At 41.6% G+C, this 24,059-nt stretch overlaps 1 protein-coding gene across 5 annotated transcripts in view; it reads right to left on the bottom strand.

Moving 5' to 3' along the window:
- The window catches only part of babam2 (BRISC and BRCA1 A complex member 2), a 199,180-nt gene that overhangs the window by 130,205 nt on the left and 44,916 nt on the right, over positions 1–24,059 (bottom strand). For 4 of the 5 annotated variants that reach the window (XM_041188715.1, XM_041188713.1, XM_041188716.1 and 1 more), the window contains exon 5: positions 5,201–5,395. The exons of the other annotated variant lie outside the window; for it this stretch is intronic. In XM_041188715.1, coding sequence (XP_041044649.1) covers positions 5,201–5,395 — 195 coding nt within the window. The remainder of the gene's footprint in view (positions 1–5,200; positions 5,396–24,059) is intronic. 5 annotated transcript variants of the gene reach the window in all.

Below are 24,059 nucleotides of genomic sequence, written 5' to 3'. Positions count from 1 at the left end.
GTTCCCTGTGATTTTGTTTTTAATATTTCATCCAAAAGGCAAGTTCTTTAGTACTGCATCGCATTCATTGTTAACTTACATTACATGTTCAAGTCTGAGAATGGGGTTTGAATCCATAGCCTACTCAAGCAGAGGGAAGAGTGCTATCAACTAATGCAAGGTGAGATTTTTGAGGAGTCATTGAGTGGCAGCTATACTGCTTTCTCCCAGCTCCACCACACACACCTTCTCTTGGTCAGATAGGTTGGAAGCCGGTAACTCTTTAGGTATCTTATCATCCGAAGATATTTTAACAGGGAGTAGGTAAAAGGAATTCTGTACATTATAAGCGTTGCTCATAAATTCTGAGAAAGATTTGTGCTTTTTAAGTTGCATCAAGAAAGAAGCACCTTTAATGTAGAGAAAACATCTCATGGCACTTTGTGAATATTTCATGAGAAAAAAAGACCTACAGCTAAAGATGGATATTAGGAAGCGTGACAAAAATTTTGGTTAATGAGGTGAACATTAATAAGGAGAGAGTTAGGGAGGCAGAGATGTTTGGAAGGGAGTTTTGTGAACAGGGCTGAAGATAATAGTTTTGGTCTTAACAATATTTGCCCATAGGAAATCAACAATGAAATCCAGATAAGCAGTATGACATTATAGGCATATTGGAGCAGCACAGCAAGATGGCAGAGAAGTAGAACTGAGCATCAGCAGCGTAAATAGGGAAGCTGACTCCATACTCAAGGATTATGTCATCATGGGGTAGTGTGTAGATAAGGAAGAGGTGAGAGTTCAAGGATAGATCATTGGGCGATTCCCAAATACTGCCTTGGAGGTTGGATGGAGAAGTTGTGTGTGTGTATATATATAAAAATATTTATTTATATATTTTATATATACATTATTGTTAATAAATCTTCTACTAAAAAGTTTCTATTTATGTGATTTGTGTAGCTACTAGTCACACTGTAGTATAATCCTGTTGTTTATTGCTCTGAACTGCTTTTGAATTTATCCATTTCCTTTTTCTATTAGTGACTTCGTTTTATGAAAAATCTATAAGGGAACATATAGTTCAAAGGAAACACAATGGGATGTGAAAAAGTGCATGCCACAGTTTCAGAAGACTTATAGGCAATTTGAAACATTTATGAGCAGAAACATATTTTATAATTTTCAAAGAACATTATGTTGTTGGCAACTCAACAAAGGAAGTAATTTGGTATTTGCCAAGAGCCTGAACAAAAGGAAGTAGCATGTTATTTTTTTTCTGGAAATTTTTTACTTCTCCAAGACTATAAATCTAAACAGGCTTAAACAAAACTTCTCTGACACAGCATGTAAAACTTGTACATTGCCTATCATGTATCTTAGAAATATATCAAAACACTTTACTTAAAATTAATTTTAAATGCAGTGACTGTTATGGACAATGCAGTATTCCCTCAGCTGAAGGAGACTATAAATTAGATAATACGATTAAGCATAGAATAATGAAGAGCTGAGGATTTTTTTTCTCTCTTATTTGCATTGTACTAAAAAGATGACAAGTTTACTGAGGAAATATTTGGAAACTAAATAGTTTTCATATTTTCCTTAGTATGCAGAAAAATTACCAAACTGTTTACTCTTTTCACAGTAACAAATGCAAGGCAATCCAAATAAATTGCCTGACTAAAACATCATTAATTCTGCATATGTGGCAAACTTATGGTAACTTCCATTTTTAGGATACTGCAAGTGTACAAATTTTTTTGCAATACCTATGACCCCTGTAGGTCTCACTGTGATGAGACTTTTATTGTTAGAAGTGTCACACCCTAATTGCCACAGAGCACATAAGTGTAAAATGAAGGACACAACCACTCTTAAAAACCTGTAATATAGAATTGAAATGTAGGGAAGTTATAGTTAAAACTGTGTCAAATTTTACTTAGACCATACTTTGAGTGCCATGTGCAGTTCTGGTCACCATATTTTAATAAGAAGGTAGAGGAAATGGAGAGGGTGCTGAGAAGCAGTGAAGAGTTACAAGGATGATATCAGAAATGCAAGGGTATACATATCAAAAAAGGATGGACAGGCTGGGTCTCTTTTTCTCTTGAAAAAAGGTTGAGGGGTGACCTAATAGGTCTTTAAAGTTATGAACAATTTTCATAAGAGTGAATACAGAGAGAATGTTGCCTCATGAGGAACAGCATAACTAAAGTAAAGATAATCAACAAGAAATCTAATATGGAATTCAGGAGAAACCTCTTTACTCTAAGAGTGGTAAGAAAGGGGAAGTCGCACACCACATATTTGAATGTCATTCTTCCCCCGTGATCAAGTAGTGGAGAAACAACTCTCGTTTGATCAATGCATCTTCTGTTCCTGCTTCAAACGCTAAAGGTGAGAAGCTCATGGGCCTTTTCAGATCGAAAAGGGAATCTTCTCTGCTGCCCTGCCCATTCCCATACGTAAGTATAACACACACTAAAATATTTACATCTGGACACTGATGGTTTATTTGGTATTGAAGTATCACAGAAGGCCTGGCAAAACTGTTGTACCCTTGACCATGTCTGATGCACCTTATCAAAAATACTTTCAAATGCTAAACTCTGTTTTACAAAAATGGCATGTAAATCCCAGCTGAGACACATGTTGTAAACAACAAAACCTCAGTGTGTTTCTTTTTAGTGTTTGCGTTATTATTAGGTATGCCCATGTGACAGTATTTTCCTGTGTCAGCAACAGATCACCCTTCAGGATCAAATATGGGTGAAATAGTAATATTCAGGAATTATAATTTATTTTGTTTCAACGTTCAGCTTTTGTTTATTGCTTGCTGTTTCACAACGAAGATCTCCTAGTGACCAGGCCAAAATCTATCCCTCAGTCAACAATTTAAATAGATAATCTGCTCAACTATTTCACTGCTCTTATGAAACATTGCCATGTGCAATTGACTGCAGTTTTTCCCTAGAATACAACAGCGCCTATACTTCAAAATTAATTAATTTGCTGTGAAGTGCTTTGGGCCATCCTGAGGATGTGAATAGTGTTATATAGCAAGTTCTTAATTTCTTTATATTAATTAGAATTGAAAATCTAATATTATTGTACATTACTGTTACGGTAAAAGAAATATGTACAGACACCTTTGATATGCAAATTTAATGCAGAACTTTGTGGACTGGTGTTTTTAAACAGAAATAAGTTCTTTGGTTAGTCAGTCAGTGGGATGAACAAGGGCTTTAAGATAATGTGTTTCAGCAGTCTCAGTCAGTTGAATTTGTCCTGTTACTAACCCCCTTTGCTGTGCACCATCATCCCATTTTGTTATTTAATCGCTCCCTGCCTTCCACCTTATCAAAGACATAGCTTTCTATGCTTTCTTCCCCTCCACCACCCCCTTTCAAAGGCTCCGTACTTGCTTAAAACTCGTTACATCTGTAACAATTTCCAGTTCTGACAAAAGGTCACAGATCTGAAATACTAAATCTGTTTTGCTATCCCCAGAAGCTGCCTGCCCTGCCGAGAGTTTCCAGCATTTCTGTTTATATTCTTTACTTGACAATCTCATTCAGACATGCATAGGACAGCTTGTGTGGTAAATGAAAAAAAAAGCATGCTGGTGTAGCAGGAGTTAGTCTTCTCAGTCCGACTGTTAAAGTAATATTCTCTCTATTGTACCCTGTGTCAAACTATGTTAGGCCACTAATGGGCCAGATACTGTTGGGAAAATAATGGTGTGTTAATAATGTTAATGTGCAAATTAGTCAGCAAGTTTATGGGATTGGGACATACGATGCAAGTTGTGTATCTCCAGAACTCACCGTTCCATTTATGCTGCACAGCTGCTACTTGCTTTGAACAGATGCATCTCACCCTTAGCCTCCCTGTTATTAAGAACTTGCTTGATTTACACATTATTTGCCCATTAAACTTACTGCAGAGAGTTAGGTCTTGTAATTAAGAGAGCAAGTACCCTTTTAACGATGTGATAACAGTTAACACAATGCAGAGCAACCTCACAGGCCCAGATGGGAACAATTTAAGGTGTTCAATCTCATTTCTGTATGTAATAAATAATTGCTAGAGATTTTAAAAATATTAAATTTTAATTTATTTTTCTTACTTTCCCTTTCTGACCTTTCACCCTTTTAATTTAATTTCTTTCCTGCTCTTCATTTCTGTCTTTACCCGGTCCTTCTTCAATGCCTATTTCTTTCTCAATCCTTAAACCTAGAACAAAGGAGCATAATTTCAGAATAAGGGGCCGAGCATTTAGGATGAGGAAATATTTCTTCACTCAAAGGGTTGTGAATCTCTGGAATTCTCGACACCAGAGGGTTATGGATGCACCATCATTGAACATAGTTAAGGCTAGAATAGCCAGATTTTTGGTCTCTCAAGAAATCAGGCGGTATGGGGAGCGGGCAGGAAAGTGGAGTTGAAGCCCAAGATCAGACATGATTGTATTGAATGGCACAGCAGATTGTCTTCTCCTGCTCCTATTTCTTACATTCTCACTGGTTAAGGAGATACATTGTTAGTTCCACTGTTCACTAAGATCCCAGATGTTTGTTTTCCTTCTAACACTGTTATCAGCTTGCACTTCCAACAAGTTATGATGAGCTGAAGGATGCAGGAAAAAGTGTAACTAATGGGCCATACCATGACATGTCCCGTTTCAGCAAGATCCAGTCACGATCTTTCACCTTGATGAGTACAGGTTTCACATTAAAAAAGTCATCAAAATGAATCAGGACTCTGAGATGGAGAAGACATAGACATAAAGAGCTCTAGGCTAATGATTGGTAAAAACAAAAAACTGCAGATGCTGGAAATCCATAACAAAAACAGAAACAGAAATACCTGGAAAAACTCAGCAGGTCTGGCAGCATCGGCGGAGAAGAGCACAGTTGACATTTCGAGTCCCCATGACCCCTCAACAGAACTAAGTAAAAATAGGAAAGGGGTGAAATATAAGCTCATATTTCACCCTTTTCCTATTTTTACTTAGTTCTGTTGAGGGGTCATGGGGACTCGAAACGTCAACTGTGCTCTTCTCCGCCGATGCTGCCAGACCTGCTGAGTTTTTCCAGGTATTTCTGTTTCTGTTTTTGTAATATACAGAAGCCCTCTTTATACCTGAAGTTACTATTAAAATCAAAAATTATTCATACTAGTCGCTCTTTTAGTACCTATTAAACAACAAATTTACCCAGTTATTCTTTCTTCCTGCATAGATTTCCATGTTGTCTCCAAATTCAGGCCCCTCCTGTAGGGCTGTATATTCAAACATAAGGCGTGAGCTCTCGTGGAGTCGATCACATTGGTATTTGTGGTACTGCTGCACCAGTTCTTTAATTACAAGCAGAAGACAGTCTGGATTCTGGGAGTTCCAGTCATTCAGATGCTGCACAATGTGGCAAAGACAGAGACAGAAAAAATATTTGGATTAGTGTTCTGAAGCTCTCTGCAGACCTCAACACAAATTTATTTTAAACACTTATATTGGGTTTAGACCACACCATGCTTTTCTATCCACAGGTGCTTTTACTTTACTAAATATTTTTGCTGCTTCCATGATAAATGTAGTGCTCTGCTCCCAGTTCACATTTGTATTCAATGCCAGAGCTCTGTAGGGCTGTTGGGTTCCACAGTGCAATACAGAGACTGTGGCACAATTGTACAGACAAAAAGGGATCACTCTGATAGCAGATTTATCGATCCAAATTTGAATAGTCATTTCCCTGTAAGACCAGTTTATACTTAAGAGAACTCTATACCTGCAGCTGGCTGCACACTTCTATTGTAAAATACCATGGAGAATTGCAGAATCTTGCAGCACAGAAGGGACCATTCGGCCCATCATGCCTACAACTCTTTGAAAGAGCTATCTAATTAGTTACATTCCTCCACTCCTTCTCCGTAGCCCAGCAACACCTTTTCTTTTCAAGCGTATATCAAAATCTATTAGCATGGATTCAGGATTGGTTAACACACAGAAGACAGAGTTGGAATTAACGGGTCTTTTTCAGGGTGGAAAGACGTAACTAATGGAGTGCCACAAGGATCAGTCCTATGGCCTCAATTATTTACTATTTATATTAATGACTTGGAGGAGGGGGCAGAATGTAATGTATCCAAATTTGCTGACAATACAAAGATAGGTGGGAGGGCATATTGTGATGAGGGCATAAGGAATCTGCAAGGGGATATAGATAGGTTGAGTGAGTGGGCAAGAACTTGGCAGATGGAGTTTAATGTAGGAAAGTGAGAGATCATGCATTTTGGTAGGAAGAATCAAAAGGAAGACTATTATTTAAATGTAGAGAGACTCCAAAAAGTGCAGCAGAGGGATCTGGACGATCTTGTGCATGAAAGACAAAAAGTTAGCATGCAGGTATAGTAAGTCATTAAGGCGACAAATGGAATTTTGGCATGTATTGCTAGGGGGCTAGAGTTTAAAAGTAGGGAAGTCTTGTTACAACTGTACAAGGTATTGGTGAGGTTGCACCCTGTGTAAAGTTTTGGTCCCCATATTTAAGAAGGGATATACTGGCATTGGAAGCAGTTCAAAAGAGATTCACTAGGCTGATTCCTGGGATGAAGGGGTTGACTTATCAGGAATGGTTAAACAGGTTAGGCCTTTATTCATTGGAGTTTAGAAGAATGAGGGTGATCTTATTGAAACATACAAGATTCTGAAGGGGCTTCACAGGGTAGATGTTCAGAAGGTGTTTCCGCTAGTGGGGGAATCTCGAGCTATGGGACATAGTTACAGAATAAGAGGACACTCATTTAAAATGGAGATGCAAAGGAATTTCTTCTCTCTGAGAGTAGTGAATGTCTGGAACTCTCTACTCCAGAGAGGTGTGGAGGTTAGATCACTGAAAGAATTTAAAGAGAAGGGAGATAGATTTTTGAAATATCAGGGAGTTGAGGGCTATGGGGAGCTGGCACGAAAGAGGAGTTAAGGCCTGGGGCAGATCAGCCATAATCGCATTGAATGGAGGGGCAGGATTGAGTGGCTGAATGGCCTACTCCTGCTCCTATTCTTATGTTCCCTTTGAAAGTTACTGCAGGGTCTGCTTCCACAACCCTTTTTCTAAACTTGGATAGACAAGTGAAATATGCAGATCAAGTAGTGGGTAATGTGTTCAAAAGAAAGATATGTTTCCAGAAAGTTTTATGAGCATTTAATAATAGAAATAAGTTGCTCTTGTAATTCAAACCTTTCACAGGCATTTCAATAAAATAATTTGAACAGTTATTTGAATGTGCAGAAACTATGGTAAATCTCATCACAATTCAGCAGACATAGTTTTGGGCAGATAACTCATCACATGTACAGAAGAAATAAAAACAGAAAATGCTGGAAAAACTCAGCAGGTCTGGCAGTATCTGTGGAGAGAGAAACAGAGTTAATATTTCAAGCCCATATGACTTCTTCAGAGCTCAGAACAGAACTGTTCTGAAGAAATTGCTAATATCATTATTGCTATAAAATTACACTAAAATACATTACTTTTAGACTATTATTTGAGCAATGGTAATTAGTCATATGGATGATACTCAGTTATTGAAGATTAACATCACCACCTTATTCAAAGATGTACATACACAGGTTTGGCCTAGTTAAAATGATTAGCCTATAAATAGCTTGGCACAGCCTTCTTTGAACTACCCTTTTAAACTCCTACAGTGATAATGACCATTATATACTCAATTACTCTTTCAATTCCATTCATGATTTCAGCACCAGCTGATGCAGAAATATTTGAGCTTCTGCTGCGCAAGCTCCAAGTGCCCAGTGAGCTTCCATGCAACTCTCCTTCCCATATCAAGAAAGACTAAGTACCATTTTTCAAGATTGAGATTACATTCAATTAACACCTTTAAAACTATAGTAATGAAATACCCACCATTTCTGTGTATTAGCAGAAACAGCTATCTCTTCACAAACATCTGCAATTACTTTAAAAATCGATTCTTTTGGTCGTCAAGTGTCAGTGGTATCAAGCCACCAAATTTGATAATGATTTAGAAAAATCAGGTATTTTACATAAATTACAGGCTCAGGCTTTCCATGCCATCTCTGGGGAAAACTGCAAGGGACAACGGGCTTGATTTTCATTTTCCAGGTGGGTACTGGGAGTCGGGAAATTTCCCAGCTCAGCCCACTTGCCTTGGGAGAAAGTGACAGGATGCTTCATTCAATCGGTTTGGGGGTGGGGGATTGCTGTGGGCTGCAGTTGGGCCAGCCAAACCAGGAGAAAGTTTGCAGGAAGCCACAAGGGCTGCTGGGTGCTGTTTGAAAGGCTCGCCTCATTGCTTTGGGACTTTGTCACTGTTATAATGAGAAAAGTAAGGCCCTCTAGCTCTCACCCCTCCTCAGCCCCCACACACTCCCCATGCCCTATTAATGCCACCCAAGGCCCCTCATGCTCCCCACGCCAAGGTATGCCCCCAAACAACCCCAAGGCCCCTCATGCCCCCTATGTCAAGCTATGGCACTTCCATGCCCACTCACCCACTAAGACACTATATAAAACCAATGAACCCTATCATGACAACAGAATGTGTAAAAAAAAAACCTTTAAAAAAGTCAGTCATTCATTGAACTTTCACTTTCTTAAAAAAAAACCTCCTTTTTACTCCTGGCCCATAAAAGTGTCAATCATCCAGACCCTTTAAAGTATCAACAGCAGAAACTGTAAGCACCTGAAACCTCTTTATCTTGTGTAAATAATAATTGTGCAATTGACAGAAGATATCAGAGAGCAGAGCTGTCAATCAAGCAATGTTCCCTCCAGGGATCAGCTGTTCAACAGTCAAATGGATTTCTGGGCTCTCAGCCAAGCCTTGTTATGCATTCTTGGCTCCATGAAAATCTAGCCCAATGTCTCTCTAAAACATTTGTGAAAACCATGATGTTCTGGTACTAAAAATCTTCTTCCAAGGGCAGAACTTCAACTCATTTCAAATCAAAGAAAATGAGTTGTGGAAAGCAAAAAAAAAACAGAGGACAACTAAAAAAGAAATAAGGATAGAGAAGATTAATATGAGGGTAAACTAGCCAGTAATATAAAAGAAGATTGCAAGAGTTTTTTTAGATATATAAAGGGTAAGAGAGAGGCAAAAGTGGACATTGGGCCGCTGGAAAATGACGCTGGAGAAGTAGTAGTGGGGAACAAAGAAATGGCGGAGGAACTGAATGGGTACTTTGCGTCAGTCTTCACAGTGCAAGACACGAGTAACTTACCCAAAGTTCAAGAGAGTTGGGGGGCAGAGGTGAGTATGGTGGACATTACCAAGGAGAAGGTGCTAGGAAAACTGAAAGGTCTGAAGGTGGATAAGTCACCTGTACCAGATGGACCACACCCCAGAGTTCTGAAGGAGATAGCTGAAGAGATATTGGAGGTGTTAGTGTGATCTTTTAGGAATCACTCGAGTCAGAGAGGGTCCCAGAGGACTAGAAAATTGCTAATGTAACCTCCCGTTTAAGAAGGGAGTGAGGCAAAAGATGGGAAATTACAGGCCGATTAGTCTGACCTCAGTCGTTGGTAAGATTTTAGAGTCCATTATTAAGGATGAGATTTCAGAATACTTGGAAGTGCATGGTAAAATAGGGCAAAGTCAGCATGGTTTCATCAAGGGAAAGTCATGCCTGACAAATCTGTTAGAATTCTTTGAGGAGGTAATGAGTAGGTTAGACAAAGGAGAACCAATGGATGTTATCTACTTGGACTTCCAGAAGGCCTTTGACAAGGTGCCGCACAGGAGGCTGCTCAGTAAGATAAGAGCCCATGGTGTTAGAGGCAAGGTACTAGCATCGATAGAAGATCGGCTGTCTGGCAGGAGGCAGAGTGGGGATAAAGGGGTCCTTCTCAGGATGGCGGCCGGTGACTAGTGGAGTTCTGCAGGGGTCAGTGTTGGGACACAACTTTTCACTTTATACATTAATGATCTAGATGAAGGAACTGAGGGCATCCTGGCTAAGTTTGCAGATGATACAAAGATAGGTGGAGGGACAGGTTGTATTGAGGAGGCAAGGAGGCTGCAGAAGGATTTGGACAGGTTAGGAGAAAGGGCAAAGAAGTTGCAGATGGAATACAACGTGGGGAAGTGTGTGGTCGTGCACTTTGGTAGGAAGAATAGAGGCATAGACTATTTTCGAAATGGGGAGAGAATTCAGAAGTCTGGAGTGCAAAGGGACTTGGGAGTCCTAGTCCAGGATTCTCTTAAGGTTAACTTGCAGGTTGACGCAGTAGTTAGGAAGGCAAATGCAATGTTGGCATTTATTTCAAGAGGACACCGGCCGCCATCCTGAGAAGGACCCCCTTATCCCTACTCTCTACCTCCTGCCAGACAGCCAATCTTCTATCCATGCTAGTACCTTGCCTCTAACACCATGGGCTCTTATCTTACTGAGCAACATCCTGTGCGGCACCTTGTCAAAGGCCTAGAATATAAAAGCAGGGATGTGCTGCTAGGGCTTTATAAGGCTCTGGTCAGACCACATTTAGAATATTGTGAGCAATTTTGGGCCCCGTATCTCAGGAAGGATGTGCTGGCCCTGGAGAGGGTCTAGAGGAGGTTCATGAGAATGATCCCAGGAATGAAAGGCTTAACACATGAGAAACGTTTGAGGACTCTGGGTCTATACTCGATGGAGTTTAGAAGGATGAGGGGGGGATCTGATTGAAACTTACAGAATACTGAAAGGCCTGGAGAGAGTAGACGTGGGGAAGATGTTTCCATTAGTAGGAGAGACTATGATCCGAGGACACAGCCTTAGAGTAAAGGGAAGACCTTATAGAACAGAGATGAGGAGAAACTTCTTTAGCCAGAGAGAGGTGAATCTATGGAATTCATTGCCACAGAAGGCTGTGGAGGCCAGGACATTGAGTGTATTTAAGACCGAGATAGATAGGTTCTTGATTGGTAAGGGGATCAAAGGTTACTGGGAGAAGGCGGGAGAATGGGGTTGAGAAACTTATCAGCCATGATTGAATGGTGGAGCAGACTTGATGGGCCGAATGGCCTAATTTCTGCTCCTAAGTCTTATGGTCTTATAAAATCAACATTCTCAGCAAACCAGGTGAGTGGGAGGAATGCATATAGTGCATTGAAGATGCTTCAATTTAAAGAACATTTGCAGGCCTTTCCAGATAGCTAATCTTATTTCTTTATTCTCCACACAAGATAGGAGATTGACTCAGTTGAGGCACAAAAAAAATGAGAAAGCCCTTCACAGTGAACCAAAATTCAGCAACTAACAGACTTGTTAAAAACATAGCTACCTCACAGATAATTTTAACTGAGAACCAGATAATAACTGTCCATGAAGCAGAACTTTACTCTTAACAGAATTTGAACATTCTGACACTTGAAGTTTATTTAGATTTTACAATGAAACTATGGGTCTCAACATTCTAGTGTCAGGTTTTGATAGATCTTAATGTGACAGAATCTTAATCCTGGAATCTAATCTCTCAGTGCAACAGCAAAAACACTTCCAAACAACAATAAATTTTCCTACACTTTGCTAATAAATTTTATAAAACTAGTTCGTCTTGTAAATAGCAATTTATGGGTCCAGAGCGCTATAGGGTACAAAAACCTAACAACTCATTTGAATGACTGTATAATCTACAAAAACAGACTGAGCTTTGCAAGACCTATATTACAACAAAAATATTCAGGCTGGGTGTCAGGAGGACAGTCAAATAAAATTATGTAATGACCACTGGCTTCTGAAAGTGGAAATGTTAACAGGAGAAAATGTGTGTGAAATGTAAGGATCATTTCATCATTTTGCTGGAATAAATAAATAAGACTGTTCAGTGATTAATAACTGGAGTTACTCATTGGCCCAGAACATCTGTTCCCTGGACGGCTGTGTGCGGAGGTACCCTAGAAGATGCAACGGGGGACTGCTCCACACAGGGGCTGCAAGGGAATTGCCCGGGAAGTTTAAACTTTCAATGAGCAATTACCCTGCACCTGGAACCATCCTATACTCTGATTTAAATCGGGGACATCGGATGGTTCCATCTCTCTTAGCAGAAAAGTTACCCAGGAAAAGTTAGAAGGATTAAAATCACTTCTAACTCTTGGGTAACTATACTACTGACCATCGCCTCAGCCTGACCCCCAACTGGACCCCCCATTACCCCCACCCAACCACTCTCCCAAGCCCGCAACTACCCTCCCACCCCCGCCAATCGCCTGGGCTACTCTTCCGACCCCTTGACTACCCTCCTGACTGTCCCCAACCCCGACTGCCATCCTGACCCCCCAACCTCCCCAAACTATCCACCCACACCCTGACCAACACACACCCCTCTCCCCCTCTCCTGACCCCCCATCCCTCCCAACCACTCTCGCCCCTACCCCCTCACCCTGAACACCTGACCCCCCTCCCAATTCCTCCATCTAAACCCCCAACCTCCAATTATATAGCTGACACCCTCTGACCCCTGTCAACCTTGGCTCAGATGTAGCAATTTCCTTCAAGTCAGAGTGTTATGGCTCAGGTCCCATTTCACAGATTTAAGCATATAATCTAGGCTGACATTTTAATACAGTCCTGAGGGAATGCTGAACTGCCGGAGATGGCCTTTTTCAAAAGAGAAGTTAAGGCCCTATCTGTTCTCTGAGGTGAATATAACATTATTCAAAGGACAAGCAGCATGACCAACATTCATCCCCCAAACAATGCCACCAATATTGATTATCTGGTCATTTATTTCAGTGCTGCTTTTAGGACCTTGCTGTGTGCAAATTTGCAGCTGTATTTCTCTACATTATAATGGTTATTACACTTCACAAGTATGTCAACTGGCTTTCATATTAAGGTCATAAAGATAATGGAAAACAATATTCATGCAGTGGATGTACAAACTGAAGTACATGCTGTTGATTAAAAATGGCCACAGTAATAAAGGTGAGCCCTCTGACTCTCATCTCATTTGATTGAGCATCACAAAGTGACCAAACAGCAGATAAACAACAATTGACAGAAACTAAAACTTTTCGTATGCTTGAATTTCTTGATCTTTCTCAAGTTAGGTTGATTATATTACATTGTGGGCATCGTACGAGCACTTCATTTGGGCAATCAGACAAATTTTCACAATAGTCGAATAATACTTGATTTCTGATGACTAAACTGTATTTCTAGTTTTAAGTTTATTATTAGTTCTGATCTTAAGTTTGATTAAGCAATGATTTGTATAACATCATGTCTCAATTTGAAGATTAAATGTCATAATTACCATAAATCTAAAAATATTTTAGTGTAAAATTTGGCATCTGAAAAATTCTTTGTTTAATTTGATCAGTCCGTACTTTTAAACATTTCAACAGTGCAAACAGGAAAGCATGGATTTGACTGGCACAATCCCAGATTTGGCTTTATTGTCTATTGTCCCTGTATGGATTCAACTGAGCCAGGCTAAATGCTCAAAAGTCTGGACTGAATTACATTTGATGAATGACAGGAATAAAACTATTGTTTCTAGCAAATTGCTCACCGTGGAATATATATACTGTGGTGTTGCACAGGGAGTCAAGACTAAGCAGGCATGGAAGGTGGCGGAATAATTGGCCCATGCGGTGGAGGGAGTCAGAGAAGTAGGTAGAAGGCAAGTGGGAGGAGAAAGCAGAAAGAGAGAAGGAAAGGGAGAGAAGGAGAATGGAGGAATACTATGATCAAGCATAGGGGGAGGTAAGAAAATGGGAAAAGCTAAAGACAGAGTGGAATGGATGAGGTTGGAGTGACGGAGCGGGCAGGAGAGAAAAAATAAAGGACAGGTGGAGGAGAGGGAAGACAGCAAAAGAGATGGCCAAAACTGGGTCAGAGACAACTCTTCTCTAAGTGGAAAGCAATGAGTCAGAATCCATCATTATTGTTATGGGGCTAACGGGTTTTCTTCTAGGGAAGGGAAGAGAACAGGGTACGACAAGGATTGTATTTAGTATGTCTTTGCCATGATCTGTAAGTTTTCAGATGAAGTTGTCACAACTCCAAATTATTTAGTTCGAGGACTGGCTCCGAGTCCTATCTCTACACAACAGACCCTACCATCCAGCCATTTATATAGACTCTCTGCATCCCTTTACACAGCCATGCTTTGATGTCGCAGTGCCTCTGCCAATGCCATGCCTGCTAATCTTCTCTACTAATTTTCTATGTAACACTTAATTAAAAAATAATTCAATCAGGTCATCTCTCTCCCTCTAAATTTGTTTTTATTGATATGTTTACTCATTTACGACTGCTTATTTTCATAAATGCTTTGCAGTTTCAAATTGGCAGTTTCCTCACCTCATTTGTTTCCCACTTCTTGAGTTTTGATTTCTTGCTGGTTTGCTTTAAGCCAATCAACAAAATGTACAGGCAAAACCATGGCCAACAGGAGGCATTCATTGAAGACAAGACTTGCAATATTTTTGTTTCCTTTATAACAATGTTTTTCCCTTCAAACCACTCAAAAATGTAAACACAATGAATTGCCTATTTTTCGAAGTTAATTTTATACAGGACACTCCTGCTTTCTGGAAATGACTTAACTGTTGGCAAAAGGCATTCAATCTATTCTCTTTCCACAGAATCACAGTGCAGAAGAGGCCCTTCGACCCATCGAGTCTGCACTGACACGTGAGAAACACCTGATCTACCTAGCTAATCCCATTTACCAGCCCATAGTCTTGGATGTTATGACGTGCCAAGTGCTCATCCAGGTACTTTTTAAAAGATGTGAGGCAAGCCGCCTCCACCATCCTCCCAGGCAGTGCATTCCAGACCGTCACCACCCTCTGGGTAAAAAAGTATTTCCTCGCATCCCCCCTAAACCTCCTGCCCTTCACCTTGAACTGTGTCCCCTCATGACTGACCCTTCAACTAAGGGGAACAGTTGCTCTCTATCTACCCTGTCCACGCCCCTCATAATCTTGTACACCTCGATCAGGTCACCCCTCAGTCTTCTTTGCTCCAACGAAAACAACCCAAGTCTATCCAACCTCTCTTCATAACTTAAATGTTTCATCCCAGGCAACATCCTGGTGAATCTCCTCTGCACCCCCTCCAGTACAATCACATCCCCCCTATAATGCGGCGACCAGAACTGCACACAGTACTCCAGCTGTGGCCTCACCAAGGTTCTATACAACTCCAACATGATCTCCCTACTTTTCTAATCTATGACTCGATTGATAAAGGCAAGTGTTCCACATGCCTTTTTCACCACCCCACTAACATGCCCCTCCGCCTTCAAAGATCTATGGACACAGACGCTAAGGTCTCTTTGTTCCTCGGAACTTCCTAGTGTCATGCCATTCATTGAATACTTCCTTGCCAAATTGTATCATCTCTCACTTTTCAGGGTTAAATTCCATCTGCCACTTATCTGTCCATTTGACCATCCCGTCTATATCTTCCTGTAAGCCAAGACACTCAACCTCACTGTTAACCACCCAGCTAATTGTTGTGTCATCCACAAACTTACTAATCCTACTCCCCAACCCCCCCGTAGTTATCTATGTTGTTTATATAAATGATGAATAATAGGGGACCCAGCACAGATCCCCGTGGTACGAAACTGGACACTGGCTTCCATTCATTAAAGCATCCTTTTGTCATCACCCTCTGTCTCCAACAACTAAGCCAATTTTGAATCCACCTTATCAAATTACCCTGTATCCCATGTGCATTTGTCTTCTTTATAAGTCTCCTATGTGGGACCTTGTCAAAGGCTTTGCTGAAATCCATGTAAACTACATCAACTGCACTACCCTCATCTACATGCCTGGTCACCTCCTCAAAAAATTCAATCAAATTTGTTAGGCATGACCTCCCTCTGACAAAGCCATGCTGCCTATCCCTGATCAAACCTTGCCTCTCCAAGTGGAGATAGATTCTCTCCTTCACAATTTTCTCCAAGTTTCCCTACCACTGACGTGAGACTCACTGGCCTGTAGTTCCCTGGCTTATCTCTACAACCCTTCTTAAATAGCAGAACCATATTAGCTGTTCTCCAGTCCTCTGGCACCTCCCCTGTGGCCAGAGGGAAATTAAAAATTTGGGTCAGAGCCCCTGCGATCTCCTCCCTTGTCTCCCTCAGCAGTCTGGGACACAAATCATCCGAACCTGGATATTTGTCCACTTTTAAGCCTCCTCCAATACCTTGTCACTCCCTATATGAATTTGCTCAAGAACCTCGCAGTCTCTCTCCCTGAATTTGATACCTTCATCCTCATTCTCTTGGGTGAAGACGGATGTGAAGTACTCGTTCAACACTCCACTGATGTCCTCTGGCTCCACCCATAGATTGCCCCCTTGGTCCCTAATGGGCCCTACTCTTTCCCTGATTACCCTCTTCCCATTGATGGATTCAAAAGCAGATCCTATTAGGTGAAAGGGTAATGATCTTGTACACAGTGCCGCTCTGCCTACTTGCATCAGCCAACTTCTGTCTTCACATGACAATATTCTGATTTCCAAGAACTACGCTCAATTAATCTGTATATCTAGAGCAACAAAAGGGGCATTGTCTCTTTCAGGGAAAAACAGTCAACTCTATTTCTGGGGGATTATATCATAGTAAATTATCTGCATCTTGTCTACCACTAATTCATCCAGCCAAAAAAAAAACAACAGAATACCATCATATAGCACCACTCCATAGGTTACAAAAAGGAATTCCATTGTTCTCTTTGAATGGAATAGAAACAATTGCTGCTGTGCTTACTGACTTATCTCGGTAATATAAAGCCTTACTGCTGTGTCGAGAATTAATTATGTTGCAATTCCCACCCACATTGTTTGGTAAAATCTTTTGTCTTTGTAAAGTCTTACCTGCTGAAATTTAGTCTTCTGCATAGAGATGTTTTACTAATGAGTTATTACAGTTATCAGGAAAGAAAGGAAAAAGCCTTGAGAGTAAAACAAAGTTGCTGGTGCTTTTTTTTCATTTTATCTACCACAATGAGATACTGGTCCCTATCTTGTTGCTTTCAACAATAGCTTTTTTAATATAGCACCTTTAAAGTTAAAGAAACGTTCCAAGGCGCTTCACAGAAGCATTATAAAACAAAGTATGACAACAAGTCACATAAGGAGACATTAGGTTAAAAGACCAAAAGCTTGATCAAAGACACAGGTTTTAGGAGTTTCTTAAAGGGAGAAATTATGGTAGAGAGGTGGAGAGAGATGGAGGGAATTCCACAGTTTGAGGCCTAGGCAACTGAAGGCACAACCACCAATGGTGGAGCAATTATGATTAGGGATGGCACGAGAGGCCAGAATTAGAGTAGCACGAATATCCAAGGGGGTTGTGGCGCTGGAGGAGATTACAAGCATGAGTAGGGGTGAGGCCATGGAAGGATTCCGAAGCAAGAATGAGCATTTTCAAATTAAGATGTTGCTTCACTGAGAGCCAGTGTAGGTCAGTGAGCAGAGGGGTGATCAGGGAACAGGGACTTAGCACAAGTTAAGAGACAGTCAGCAGTGTTTTGGATTATCTCAAATTTACAGTAGGTAAGAAGACGAGATACCAGCCACGAGTGTGTTGGAATAGTTGAGTATAAAGGTAACATGGCTTGAATGAGGATTTCAACAGCAGATGAGCTGAGACAGGGGCAAAATCAAGCGATGTTACAAAGGTGGAAATAGTTGAAAGCTTGACAATGTCTCTGTAACCAAACTCTTGTTTATACTCCACAAGCTTAGTGGAGAGGTGGAATCTAAACTGCTTTAAACAGACACTAAGCTAGGGGGCCTAAGTCGGTTGCTAATCAGAATTGAATCTGAAGTGAAATGAACTACGATTCCGTCTCCCAGACGGTCTCAATTTGTTCAGTGTCAAGTTGGGATTGGATGCTGGACACAGGATACCTCTATACCATAAATCCAGCATTGATGCAAAGCAAAATTACTGACAGACTCCACAGCCCAGTTTAGCCTCAAAGGTGGCAAAGTTTTTAGAAAGGATAATCCACAATAAAATAATAGTTACTTACATAAGAATAGATTAATTAAGGAAGTGAAGGTGAATCATATTTATCCAACTTGACTTCAGCTTTTGATGGGGTAAAAGAGGGTTGATGTGGCATATATAGGCTTCCAAAAGGTGTTTATTAAGTCCACATAATAAGCTTGCCTGCAAGTTGAGCCCAATCTTCAGATGGCTGTGGAATTATCCAAAGACTGTAGAATTGACTGAAATCTTTAAATTCCCAGGATTAAATGAAAGGGAAGTGCAACCTTTGGGCAGCTTGATGGATCAGTACAAGACTGAAATGCAAGTTTACAGTTATATTTTATGCTTTCATGGTGCCACATGTTTGGCATTAAGGCTTTAATGCCTTGGATACAAAAGATATGCCAAAAGTATAAAACATGCCCCAGCTCATCTTTCATGTCTAATAATAAATCAACTAAATCAGGGGCATGGAGGCAGAGGGCTTGGCTGTTGAGTACTGCCAGAGTCATGGTGAATGAGGGGATAGTTGAAATGCTGGACAGGTTAAAAACTGATGGGTGTACCTGAAGTTGGTAAATAATCAGGACCAGAGGGGATGCACCTGAGGGTGCTGACAGAAGTTAGTTAAGAAACTGCGGAGATACTGGCCTTAATCTTCCAAAACTCTTTAGAGAGGACTAGAGAATTAGAAATGTTACACCTTTGTTCAAAACAAAGTTTAAGATAAACTCAAAAGCTACAGGCCAATCAGTTTAGCCAGATCTGTTTAGCCTCAGTGAGGGTAAAGTTTTTAGAAAGGATAATAAGTGATAATAGTCACTTGCACAAGAATAGATTAATTAAGGAACTGAAGGCAAATGACATTTAACAAACTTGATTTGAGCTTTTGATGGGGTAAAAGAGGATTGATGAGATTGATCAATATATAGACTTCCAAAAGGCATTTAGCACAAAGGAAGATGGTTGTGGTTGTTGGAGGTCAGTCATCTCAGTTCCAGGACATCACTGCAGGAGTTCCTCAGGGTAGTGTCCTCAGCCCAACCATCTTCAGCTGCTTCATCAATGACCTTCCTTCCATCATAAGGTCAGAAGTGGGGATGTTTGCTGATGATTGCACAATGTTCAGCACCATTCAGGACTCCTCAAATACTGAAGTAGTCCATGTCCAAATGCAGCAAGAACTGGACAACATCCAGGCTTGGACTGACAAGTGGCAAGTAACATTTGCATCAAACAAGTGTCAGGCAATGAGCATCTGCAACAAGAGAGAATCCAACCATTGCCCCTTGATGTTCAATGATATTACCATCACTGAGTCTCCCACTATCAATATCCTTGGGGGGGAATGGGGGGGGTGGGTTTACCATTGATCAGAAACTGAACTAGGCTAGCCATATAAATACTGTGGCTATAAGAGCAGGACAGAGGCTAGGAATCGTGCGATGAGTAACTCACCTCCTGACTCCCCAAAGCCTATCCACCATCTACAAGTCAGGAGCGTAATGGAATATTCCCCACTTGCCTGGATGGGTGTAGCTCCCACAACACTCAAGAACCTTGACACCGTCAAAACAAAGCAGTCCGCTTGATTGGCACCACATCTACAAACATTCACTCCTCCACTACCGACACATAGTGGCAACAGTGTATACCATCTACAAGATGCATTGCAGGAATTCACCAAGGCTCCTTAGACAGCACCTTCCAAACCCACGACCACTATCATCTAGAAGGACAAGAGCAGCAGATACATGGGAACATCACCACCTGGAAGTTCCCCTCCAAGTCACTCGCCATCCTGACTTGGAAATATATCGCCGTTCCTTCACTGTTGTTGGGTCAAAGTCCTGGACCTCTCTTCCCAACAGCACTGTGGGTGTACCTACACTACATGGACTGCAGCAGTTCAAGAAGGCAGCTCACTGCCACCTTCTCAAGGGCAACTAGGGATGGGCAACAAATGCTGGCCCAGCCAGTGAAGCCCACAACCCGTGGATGAATATAAAATAAAATGCCACATAATACGCTTGCCTGCAAGTTGAGCCCAATAGAATAAAGATGACAGTAGAACCATTGATTTTCTTAATTTGTAGTAATAACTTGGACTTGAGATTAGTGTAGAATTGCAAAATTTGCTGGTGACACAAAACTCTGTAGTATTCTGAATATTGATGGAAAATGAGAGACATACTATCAGGGCAGGAACAGAGACACCTTGGAACATATGTGCACACATTGGTGAATGTGGCTGGGCAGGTTGAGAAAGTGATTAAAAAGGCATATAGGATCCTGGACTAAGCAAGAAAATTGTAATGAATCTTTATATAATATTTTTTCGGCCTCAAATGGAGCAGTGTGTCTAATTCTGGGCTCCAGACTTTAGGAAGAATGCCAAGGTTTTAAAGAGGGTGCAGAAAAGATTCCTGAGAATAGTTCCAGGATGAGGTGCTTCAGTTACATGGGTAAATTGGAGATGTTGGGATTATTCTCCTTGGAGGAGATTTGATAAAGTTATTCAAAACCAGGGGGGGTCTAGACTGAGTAAACAGAGAGAAATTGTTCTCATTGGCAGAGAGTCGAGGACTATAAGGTGGCAGAAGAACCTAAAGTGACATGAGGAAATGTTTTTTTATGCAGCAGTTGGTTAGGATCTGGGATGCACTGTCTGAAAGGGTGGTGAAGACAGGTTCAATTGTGGCTTCCATATAGGAATTGGATAAGCACCCGAGGAGAAAGGATTACAGGGTAGGGGCGAGGGAGTGGGACTAGCTAAATTGTCTTGCAGAGAGCTGGCATGGATTCAAACAGACCAAATGGCCTCCACTTTTGCTATAATCAACTATGGTTCTAGGAGATTGAGTATCACTGGCATTTATTGCCTAGACTGCAAAATGACTTATCATTCCATCACTTTCAGCAATTGGGTTGTTAAAGATACTGTATAAAACTCAGCAGAACCAAAAACATTTAAAGCACTAGGAGGGTCTGCAGTCTCTTATCTAGGTGCTTGCTAGAACAATACAAAATGAAGGCACTATCCTGCTTTCTTCCCTTAATGCTGTATTTTATTCTGCTTCATAATTTTACTTAATTCATTTAAAAGATGCAAAAACATCTGCCTCAAACTTTTCTGCATGTTATGGTTTTCCTAGATCACTGAAAAGATTTTTCTTACTTTTAGGGGAAGCAGGTTTGTTATATACAATGCAAAACATATTGTATCACAAAAAGCACCTACACGCTACAATGTATAGAGGGAGGCGGCGGTTTAGTGGTATTGTCACTGGACTAGTAATCCTCCAACTCTCCGGTTGCCTGTTGAGGTTTGTCACCATCCTGAATCGCCTGCCATGGTCCTGAGTGGAGGATCTGAAACTGATGCCTTTCGGACCGGGGTCATACAAGGTTGCGTGATCGCCCCCACCTTGTTCACCATTTATCCGACTGCCATCATCCACCTCATCAATGATCAGTTACCACTTGGTGTCAGCATTCAGTATTGTTTGTACAGGAAGCTCTTCACCTTTGGTCGCTTCCGGGCAAAAAGAAAACTCATCACCATGGACATTCACGACCTTCAGTTTGCAGATGACTGTTGCACGATGGTTCACTCTGTACAGAACATGCAAAGGATGCTTGGCCTCTTAAACACCTTGTATAAAAGAGGCATGGCCTGAGCATAAACATCGCCAAGGTGAAGATCCTTCACCAGTCTTCCCCGGGCCAGTTGCGCATCCCCTGTGCCATCCACGTAAATGGGGTGGCTCAAGTATGTGCAGCACTTCCTTTATCTTGGAAGCCACCTCCCCCAAGGGACTACCATCGATGAGGAAGTCCAACACCGAGTCAACTGTGCCAGCACTGCCTTCTTCAAGCTGCTGTAACTTGTCTTTGACAACAAGGACTTAGAAGGCAACAAAGGTTCTGGTTTATAAGGCCGTTGTGTTGACCACCCTCCTCTACTGCAGCAAAACATGGACTGTCTACTGACGCCACATTAAGATCCTGCACAGCTTCCATCAGTGGTGCTGGTGTCGAGTCCTAGGGGCCAAATGGGAGGATTGCTGGACTAATGCAAGCATCCTCTATGAAGCTGCATCTACCAGCATTGAAGCCCTGCTCCTGCAAACCAACGCTGATGGACAGGTCTTTGCGTCTGGATGTCCGAAAACTGCCTCCCTTGGCAGGTTCTCTTCTCACAGCTGTCCGTTGGCCAACACTCAAAGGGCAGCCAAAGGAAAAGGCATAAGGAAACGCTCAAGGTTGCCCTAAAACGCAGAGACATTAACACCACTGACTGAGAGGAGAATGCTGCCAATCGCTCGGCTTGGCATCATCTGGTGCCATCAGAGGAAGAAATTATGAGAGGTATAGACAGAAAAAATGCGAGTAGGCTCTTTCCACTTAGATTAGGAGAGATAAACACGAGGAAATGGCTTTAGGGTGAAAGGGGAAAGGTTTAGGGGGAACATTAGGGGGAACTTCTTCACTCAGAGAGTGGTGAGAGTGTGGAATGAGCTGCCATCTGACGTGGTAAATGCGGGCTCACTCTTAAGTTTTAAGAATAAATTGGATAGATACATGGATGGGAGAGATCTGGAGGGTTATGGACTAGGTGCAGGTCAATGGGACTAGCGGAATAATATTTCGGCATAAACTAGAGGGGCCGAATGGCCTGTTTTCTGTGCTTTAGTGTTCTATGGTTCTATGGTTCTAAGGAAGCCAACCCGGAGCTGCGATTTCAACTATCCTGTGCAGCAATGTGCCCCCACTGTGGAAGAACGTGCTGATCTAGAATTGGGTTCCTCAGTCATCTGAAGTCTCATCAAGCCTGACGGACATCATCCTCGATTCTGAGGGACCACCACCGACAAATCCAGAGACCTAGGTTAATGTTCTGGAGCGATACAACATATACTGTATGTGACAAATCACGGCAGATGGTGGAACCTGAATTCAATTAATAAAAATCTGGAATTAAAAGTCTAATGATGATGAGCATGAAACCACCATCAATTGTCATAAAAACTAATGTCCTTTCGGGAAAGAAATCTGCAATCCTTACCTGGTCTGGTCTACATGTAAATCCAGATCCACAGCAACGTGGTTGATTCTTAAATTCCTTCTGAAATGATATCAAACCGCTAGAAAGGCAAGGAGGAATGAAACCAGACAGACCATGTGGCATCCACCTAGGCACTGAAAACAAGCGCAGCCTTGTTGAACCCTGTAAAGTCACCCTTACTAACATCTGGGGGCTAGTGGAGAGCTGCCTCACAGACTATTCAAGTCTGACACAGTCATACTCACGGAATCATACCCCAGATACCAACAGCACCATCAGGGATGGCAGCACAGTGGTATACAGTTGGGAGGGAGTTGCCCTGGGAGCCCTCAACATTGACTCCGGACCCCATGAAGTCTCACGGCATCAGGTCAAACATGGGCAAGGAAACCTCCTGCTGATTATCACATATCTCCCTCCCTGAGCTGATGAATCAGTGCTCCTCCATGTTGAACATCATTTAGAGGAAGCATTGAGGGTGGCAAGGGCACAGAATGTACTCTGGCTGGGGGACTTCAATGTCCATCACCAAGAGTGGCTCGGCAGCATCACTACTGACCGAGCCCTAAAGGACAATGTTATTATACTGGGTCTACAGCAGGTGGTGAGGGAACTAACAAGAGGGACAAATATACTTGACCTCATCCTCACCAACTTGCCTGCTGAAGATGCATCAGCCCAAGACAGTATCGGTAAGGGCAACCACCACATAGACCTTGTGGAGACGAAGTCCCATCTTCACACTGAGGACTCATCAATAACCTGTTACGAATGCTGAGTTTGGGTTTTGGTAAAGGCTTAGAGTTCATTGCAGCCTTGGTCTAAACATGGATGATAGACTAGACTTCCAGAGGTGAGATAAGAGCAAATGTCCTTGATTTTAAGACAGCATTTGGACAATGTAATACCAAGGAACCATAATGAAATTTAAGTCAATGTGGAAAACTATTTCTGCGGCTGGTACTATACATGGTGCAAGAAGTAGTTTTTCAAGGTATATAGTCTCAGCCCCAGACTGGTTC

Source organism: Carcharodon carcharias, chromosome 5, assembly GCF_017639515.1.
Source record: "Carcharodon carcharias isolate sCarCar2 chromosome 5, sCarCar2.pri, whole genome shotgun sequence".
In the NCBI taxonomy this organism is placed as follows: domain Eukaryota; kingdom Metazoa; phylum Chordata; class Chondrichthyes; order Lamniformes; family Lamnidae; genus Carcharodon; species Carcharodon carcharias.
Note: the sequence above shows the minus strand (reverse complement) of the source record. Positions and strands in the feature narration are given on the sequence as shown.